General features: G+C 44.1%; 1 protein-coding gene across 1 annotated transcript; it reads right to left on the minus strand.

Annotated features, from left to right (window-relative positions):
* Positions 1-2,829: 2,829 nt before the first annotated feature.
* LOC144692044 (motilin receptor-like) lies at positions 2,830-8,060 on the minus strand. Its single transcript, XM_078560602.1, has 2 exons — positions 7,316-8,060; positions 2,830-4,511 (listed from the first exon to the last, which is right to left on the minus strand). Exons 1-2 carry the CDS (start codon positions 8,058-8,060, stop codon positions 4,201-4,203), a joined length of 1,056 nt encoding a protein of 351 aa, XP_078416728.1. The 3' UTR covers positions 2,830-4,200.
* Positions 8,061-8,750: the final 690 nt, after the last annotated feature.

Below are 8,750 nucleotides of genomic sequence, written 5' to 3' on the forward strand. Positions count from 1 at the left end.
ACGGCAGCTCCAGACCTTGCTGGGATCTCCATGTTGTGAGATTGATGATTCGGGAACAAACCTGCTGCAATACAGGCTTCACCATGGGGAGGAGAACACACTAAGCATGTTTGACATCCAGTTGCCGAATAATTATTAGGGTGTCCCTTTAATCCGCAGACCCTGAATTCCACCCACCCGAAAAGACCCTCCTCTCACCTTGAGCCATCTCACTGACTAACTGTGTGGTCAAGATCAGTTTGGAAAAATGGTGTGCGTCACCTCACAAACTTGCTCCATCACCATCTACCTGTCACCCACCAACTTCCCCCATCAGCATAGACCCACCCAATATCACCATTCCTCACCCCTCTGTCACCCTCAACCCCCCCCCCATTACCCTAGAATCTATCCCTCTCCACATGCCTTTTCTCCCCTCAGAGTCGACGCCCGTTACCACTCCCCTGCCCCCTCCCGTTATCCGAGCCACCTGTCTTGTCTCCCTCTGTGATACCACCCAATGATAACTTCACCTGTCGGACTCTCTCGCTGGGTATGCCACTCTACTGCATCCCACTTGCCCCTCTGACTGTGACTGTTCCCTTCTATCACCAGTACCCTGAGTTCTCATTCCCCCAGGACCTCACCGTTGACAGTACAGACCACACCCTCCTCCCGTAAGCCTGCCTCCCTTGTCCAGCATTTGATCCACCCTTCCACCCTACTCCCCCCACCCCCCGCCCCTAGCCTTCACCTGCCTCCCTTGGTGCAGTGTTTGCTAACATCATTCAGGTGAAGTAATGTGAGGTCCCTGAGGTGAAAGCAACATCTATGGACCTCGAAGTCATTGATGAAGTGAAGCTCACCAGGTGCATGCCACTTAGTTTGGAAACAGACCATTGTAAATTCTCACTTAATTTGGAGGGGAATGTAATTTTGGCGAGTTGGCCTTTTAATGAGTATTCATGAGATGCAAATGAATGATATAGATCAGCGGGAAAGTAGACTCGCCTTTAACCTGCCATCGAAGTCAGGAAAACCAAATTCAAACTAATTTCCTGCTGGCAGCAAACTAACTTTTTCCATCATGCCAAATTTAATGCCCTCGCCCGCCATGATTCCCTCCACTGGCGGGTGCAGAAAATTCTGCCCTAAGTGTGGGTCTAACCAAGGTTCTGTACAAGTTCAACATGAACTTATCAGTTTTATCACTCTAGATATGAATCCCAGGGCTGTTTTTGCCATTTTTCACCACCTTGTTAACTTGTGTTGCTACTTTTAATGATTAGTTAATCTGTACCTGTAGATCCCTTTCTTCCTCTACCCCATCTGACTCTCAGGTGGGAGTGCAATTAACTGAGCCACAGCTAACAACTGATGAATAATACAATGCAAGAAAAGCACAAGGGTCATTATTTAGCTGGATTCCAGAATGACACAATAATGCAGTGGGTCATGAAACAACAGATGAGAAATAAATTTGAGGTAATATCTTAGTGTAGGGGTGAGGGATTTGATTTCTTTGACCCCCAGATCTTTGGAGGGCTAAAGATTGGGCCTTGGAAATATGAAGCTAGATGAATGCTGCCACCATGGGCACCAATTTTTATTGACTGTTATAGAACTGCCTAGAGGCTTCCAGAGATCTGATATATACACAATACCAGATGACTAGAGAATGCACAGTTCAGCAACTCTCATTTTGCTTCCTTAGAGATCAGATATGTCCACTGACTCTTAAGAGATGAAATCACCTCTTTCCCATCATCATGATTAGCAAGGACTTAATTGACATTTATTTAATAAGTTACTTATATTTAATTACTGCACCACTGAGAAATGGTCATCCAAAATAAATCAAGACACCAAATACAGATGGACTCTATTCAAATTCCATGGGAACCAATCTCTTGTCTCTCTGTTATCCACTAACTCAAATTTGCATTTATATTCTTTAGTAACAGATTTTAAACACTCTTGCTGAAAGAAATAAAGGAACAAATAAACAAGAGGAGAGCAGTCAGTCTCTTGAGCCTCTTCTGCCATTCAGTTAGATCATGATCTGTATTTAATCTTCATTTGCTTGCCTTTGATCCATATCCCTTGATTCTAATAAAAATCTTTTGATGTCAATATTGCAAATGCAAATGGACTCAGCATCCAGAGCACTTTGGGATGAGAATTCCACATTCTTGTTATTCTGGTGGCACAGAGCCAAACTGACACATTGAATACTGTACAAAGTATTCAGAACACTCTCCATTTTGGCCCTTTCCTTTCATATCTACTGTATAGATTAACATAAAGAGAGTGAGTTAACCCAAGGACTCCCCTACAGTTGCATACAGTAGTGTGAAGTGAGATTGACAGAAAGTCACAGTGGATTTCATTTAATATTTAGCCAGCTAATGCATGTCAAAACCTAAGATAAGTAGCTGGTGGCTGCCACTAATGGCTGGAACACAGCAGCTCAGCGACAACCAATCACCACGAGATCAACCGCATCCTCACATATAATTGCAACAGACTAGTAGATGAGCATTTGCTACACTATTTCCTTCTGCCTATTTCAACTGTGAACACGAACTGTATGGGATGACTTGACAACAGTAGTGTGAAGGTAGTGAGTGATAATATTTATTGAATGGCATTCCTGATCAGCCTGGAATGCTGCATGAGACATAATAACTATCTTTAATTTGCTTGATCTTCCTTTAAGTGCACTGGTATCTTTAAGTGATAACCTGACGAACATATGTTATGTTCTATATTATGTTTTTATTTTTGTCACCGTTTAGAAGTTATTTTAACTTTTGAGTAGCTATTGAGATCAAATTTAAATGATGTGCGTGTTACCAGTTTTAATTATTACACGGCTGCAATTATTACAATAAGTGTCATTGAATACACATCATTACAGAGCAGAAAATGGGTACAGCCAGATGGCAACTTTTTTGGAGGATGGTTACAGTTTCCTCACATTTTACTTCTTACTTTGAATCAGCTTCTAAATCACATACTCCTGGCTGATGTGTGACAGACATCTTCCTTGATGCATTATTCAATTGACAGCATATCCCCAGGAAAGTGTTATGTTACATCATCTCTAGACAACAAAGAGATCCTTTTTAAAAATTCATACACAGGATGTGGGCGTCTCTGAGAAGGTGGTGGTAGGTCTTTTTCTTGAACAACTGCAGTCCACGTGGTGAAGGTCATCGCAGTGCTGTTGGGTAGGTAATTCCAGAATTTTGACTAGGCAACAATGAAGGAACAGCAAAAAATGTCTAAGATGGTATGTATCTTGGCTGGGGCCATGGAGGTGTTCCCATGCAGCTGCTACTTTTGTCCTTCTAGGTGGTGGTGATCATGGATTTGGGAGGTGCTGCCAAAGAAGCCTTGGTGAGTTGCTGTAGCGCATCTTGTAGATGGTACACACTGTAACCACTGTGTTCTGGTGGTGCAAAAAGTTTAAGCCAATGGATGAGGTGCTGTTCAAGGGGGTTGCTCTATCTTGGATGATGTTGAGTTTCATGATTGTTGTTGGAGCTGCATCCATCCAGGCAAGTGGAGAGTATTATTCACACTCCTAGCTTGGAGGTAGTAGAGAGGCTTTGGGAAGTAAGAGTATCCAGCATCTGACCTGTTCTCGTAGCCACTGCATTTATGTGGCTGGTCCATGGTAGTTTCTGGTAAAGGCTCCTCCCTTAGAATGTTGATTGTGTGGAATTTGACGATTCAAATTGATTGAATGTCAAGGGGAGGTGATAAGGCTCTGTTTTGTTGGAGATGATCATCGCCTGACACTTGTCTTCCAGTGAATATTTAACCGGAGTTACTTTATATACATCTTTACATAGAACTGGTTGCAAACTACTGCACACAATGGGGTTTTTTTAACTACTTTGTTTTCTATTTTGATTTTATAACCAGTTAACGTCCCTTCTGACATTTCTATTGACTAACACAACCCAATTTATGCCAATTAGCAATTGTTCAAAAGTTGGAAAATCCACAGCTCAGTAGGTACAGAGCAAATTTGCACGATGCTGATAGAACGAACTATTTCATCAAACAAGACACAATATAAACATTTACACAGGAGAACTCAGAAAAGCACATTGCCTGTTTTTTCTTAGAGATGTAACCTTTGTAGACTTTCTGTTTCTCTCTTTTATTCCATTTATCCAGCAGGTTTATCCATTGTCTCCTTGGGCTGTTTCAGACGCTAGTGCTTGTATCCGTACAGCCTAAAGTGTCATCCCTGGTATCCCTGGTGCTGGAGAAGAACCACGGACGGGCCTGGCGAGCGAACAGCAGCTTACGGGCTGCCGTTCTATATTTTTTGGACATGACATTGTAGAGGACGGGGTTGATGGAGGCGCTGAGGTAGAAGAGCAGCATGCAGACGACATTGAAATACTGGCTGAAAAGGTACATATCGACGCTCCCGCTCGTCGAGTTGTTGGAAAAGAGATTTCGGCCAATGTGGAAAGGCAGCCAGCAGAGAGCAAACGCCAGGACAACCACAGCTGAAAGGACAGAAACATGGTCATTATCCCAACACAACGTTATTTATTGTGGAATCTCTATTTTAAAATCGGTCCAGAAATATGACACCACATCTACAGAGGGACGTGGGGATTATTGACGACAAACAAAGCTGCAGTAGCTCATAATGTGTATATAAGAGTTTCAACACCAGCCCTATTATGTCCAATGCACGCATGTTTTGGTTTATTCAATAGCTCGACAATCTAAATGTGTTTTTTTTTTAGAAACATCTGTTGCAATACAATGCAGGCCAGGGAACAAAACAAATACTCGTAGGAAATAAAACCTGAACACATTTCTGATAATAGGTGCAAATTAAACTTTTCAATAGTTCTGTTCCTAATACACAGAAAGCTAAGCGATTAGGTGAAAAATGTTTCTCATGAGGAAAAAAGATCATAATGAATAATTCGCTTACTATCGGAACAAAAGTGACACATCCACAGTGCATCGTTAACAGTCGCTGGAATTCTGTTCATTACAAACAGGATTTTCACACAGATTTTTTTCTGTTCCTAGCCCAGTTACAATGCAACCTCACAGCCTTGTTCTGGAGAAAGGTCCTTGGCCTGAAACGCTAACTCCATTTCTCTCTGCACAGATGCTGCCAGGCCTGTTGAGTATTTCCAGCATTTTCTGTTTAACGCACAGCTTTGTGTTTCCTGTCCTGTTTCCAACAGGTTATTTTCTTGCAACCAAGTCCAAGGATTTTGAAATAAATTAACAGGGTTCAGCAGGGGCTGGACTATTTCATCTGCTGGGAGCGTCTGTTAAAGGATGAGAAAAAAATCGAATCCAGAAAATAACCAGCTTCACATCTTAATTTGGTTGTCAGGTCGATGTGAAACGTGATTTTTAAAAATTCATTCATGGGATGTGGGCTTCGCTGGCTAGGCCAGCATTTATTGCCCTTGAGAAGGTGGTGATGAGCTGTCTTCTTGAACCGCTACAGTCTATGTGGTGTAGGTACACCCACAGCGCTGTTAGAGAGGCAGTTCCAGGATTTTGACCCAGCGACAGTGAAGGAACAGTGATATATTCCCAAGTCAGGATGGTGAGTGACTTGCACAGGAACTTCCAGGTGGTGGTGTTCCCATCTATCAGCTGCCCTTGTCCTTCTAGATAGTAGCAGTCATGGGTTTGGAAGGTACTGTCAAAGAAGCCTGGGTGAATTCCTGCAGTGCATCTTGTAGATGATATACACTTCTGTTACTGTGCATCGGTGGTGGAGGGAGTGAATGTTTGTGGATGTGGTGCCAATCAAGTGGGCTGCTTTGTCCTGGATGGTGTCAAGCTTCTTGAGTGTTGTTGGAGCTGCACTCATCCAGGCAATTGGGGAGTATTCCATCACACTCCTGACTTGCGCCTTGTAGATGGTGGACAGGCTTTGGGGAGTCAGGAGGTGGGATACTCGTCACACTATTCCTAACCTCTGACCTGCTCTTGTAACCATAGTATTTATATGGCTAGTCCAGTTCATTTTCTGGTCAATGCTAACCCCAGGATGTTGATAGTGGGGGATTCAGTGATGGTAATGCCATTGAATGTCAAGGGGAGACAGTTAGATTCTCTCTTGTTGGAGATGGTCATTGCCTGGCACTTGTGTGGCTTGAATGTTACTTGTCATTTGTCAGCCCAAGCCTGGATATTGTCCAGGTGTTGCTGCATTTGGACATGGGCTGCTTCAGTATCTGAGGAGTCACGAATGGTGTTGAACATTGTGCAATCCTTAGCGAACATCCCCACCTCTGACCTTATGATGGAAGGGAGGTCATTGATGAAGCAGCTGAAGATGATTAGGCTGAGGACACTACCCTCAGGAACTCTTGCAAATGTTCTGGAGCTGAGATGACTGACCTCCAACAACCACAACCATCTTCCTTTGTGCTAGGTATGACTCCAACCAGTGGAGTGTTTCCCCCCGATTCCCATTGACTCCAGTTTTGCTAGGGCTCCCTGATGCCACACTCAGTCAAATGCAGCCTTGATGTCAAGGACAGTCACTCTCACCTCACCTCGGGAGTTCAACTCTTTTGTCCATGTTTGAACCAAGGGCGTAATGAGATCAGGAGCTGAGTTGCACTGTATTTATCAGTGCTTTTGAGAAGCTTTGCAGCCAATTAATTTTGAAGTGTTGTCACTTGTGATGTAGGAAACAGGACAGCCAATTTTCAAACACCCACTAACAGCAATGTGATAGTGGCCAGGTAATCTGTTTTATGTTGTTGATTAAGTGGTAAATATTGGCCAGGCCACCAGAGATAAATTCTCTGCTCTTCTTCGAAATAGTGCCATGTGAGCTTTTACATTCACCCCAGCAGCGGGAAGGAGCCTCCATTTAATGTCTCATTGGACAGACCCTGTCTCAGACAATGCTGCATGACCTCAGTACGGCACTATTGTCGGCCTTTTTGTGCTAAAGCCTTGGAGTACCAGGTACTTGTACCTGGAACCTTGTGACTCAGCTGTGAGATTGCCACCAACTGAGCCACAGCGGACACTCCATTATTATTTATTACACACAAAATACTATGATTTGTATGTGGAGGTGCCTTGACTTAATTTGAAACTTGGACAGTTTAAATCTCCTGTGAATGTTTTAATTTTGCACTCCTGGGCCATGGAGTGAAAGTACTGGAAACCAGACTATACTGAACAGGGTGATGCCTGATTTGAAGGGGAGATGGAATAATAACCATTCTTCTCATCTGAATCCACATTGTGGGTAAACTTTAAACATGCTATTACTTCTTACCCGACCATTGGGCATAACTGGACTTACCCAAGATTTTGACTGTCTGCTTGTGATATTTCTCCCTGTTTGCTGCATTCGGACCCTTGATCTCATCCTTGCTGTTCCACAGTTTCCTTCCTATGAACCCATAGAGGAAAGTGAGACAGAACATGGGGAAGAAGAAATAGACGGTGGAAACCCAGATCATGATGTGCAGGATCCCCGAGCTGACGGCGTATTCGGTGTGTTTGCACATGTCATGTTCCACTCCAAGCAAGAAAAAGAAGGGTGCAGCAGATAACAAGGCTAGAGTCCACAGCAAAGCAATGACAGATCTTACTCTTTGCTTGGTGATGAAGACCTTGGCTTTGAGAGGGAAGCAGATGGCCAGGTACCTCTCGATGCTCAGGGCTGTGATGTGCAGGATGGTAGCGTAGGTGCAGCCTTCGTTGATGTACTGGTAAAACTTGCACAAGAAGTCCCCCAAGAGCCAGGGCTTGTACTTCCACAGGCGATACAGGTCAAAAGGCAAGCAGAGGAAGATCAGCAGGTCCGACACCGCCATGCTGGACAGGTAAAGGTTGGTGGTGGTCTTCATGTCCTTGTACCTTCTGATAATCAGGACAGTTAAGGTGTTGCCAGTGACCCCAGTGATGAACAGGACGATAGAGACGATTGTCACTGGGATCAAGGTGGAGATGGGGAAGAGAGGACAGGACTCGTTGTCACAACGAAAGGGCGGTGGCAAAGTATCATTATTATCATATATATCATCATTGGTTAAATTCTCCATCCAGCTGGGGATATCGGTCCATTCAGATGTGCAGACCGTATGGACCTGCCTGGACAATTCAGATGTCTTGCAGCACTGCCCCAGCTCCTCAGATTGACGATGGTTGCAGCTACTTCCGGAGTCCCTGGGGTCACACTGAGGAGTTGCTGGTATTGAAGTTAAACTTTACCAACCTTTCATTGGGAGTTACTCTTGCTCCGACGGTGCTTTGAGCTCACTAGTGAGGTATCTAGTCCCCAGACGGAAAGGACGCGACCTAATTCCTTTTCCGTGCCTGACTTGCACTGCATTGAACCTAAAGTAAAGTTTCGCCCCGTTCCCATCTGGCTCGGAGCTGAAGCCAGAGCAAAATGATACTGCACCTCCAGAGATCGTCGTACAGGTTTCCTGGCGTGGCTGGTGGAGAGGGAGGGATCATAGCGTCGGCACAATTCAAAATGAGCATCTTCCCCCTGATAATTTACTAAATACACCAGAGCCCCGGTGTTAAGACACACAATGAAAGGGAAGGTGGAACTCAACAGTTATTTGGCTGCAATTCCACAGAGGAACAAACCAGCAACTGACTCAGTCTCTCAGCTCTCTCCACGCAAACGGAAATAGCATCCTTCAAAGTATCAGATTTATCCATCACCGGCTCTGGATCAAACTGAATGAATGATAAAAAGACAATTGGAGCGTTACTTTGTG

The sequence above is a fragment of the Cetorhinus maximus genome, chromosome 16 (assembly GCF_964194155.1).
Source record: "Cetorhinus maximus chromosome 16, sCetMax3.hap1.1, whole genome shotgun sequence".
NCBI lineage: Eukaryota > Metazoa > Chordata > Chondrichthyes > Lamniformes > Cetorhinidae > Cetorhinus > Cetorhinus maximus.

What these genes read in the sequence shown, in the direction of transcription:
- LOC144692044 (XM_078560602.1), bottom strand. Translation starts at nt 8,060, where the DNA reads ATGGAGAATTTAACCAATGATGATATATATGATAATAATGATACTTTG. An exon ending in GCAGACAGTCAAAATCTTGG is followed by an intron (nt 4,512 to 7,315) that starts GTAAGTCCAGTT and finishes CTGTCCTTTCAG; the next exon opens with CTGTGGTTGTCCTGGCGTTT.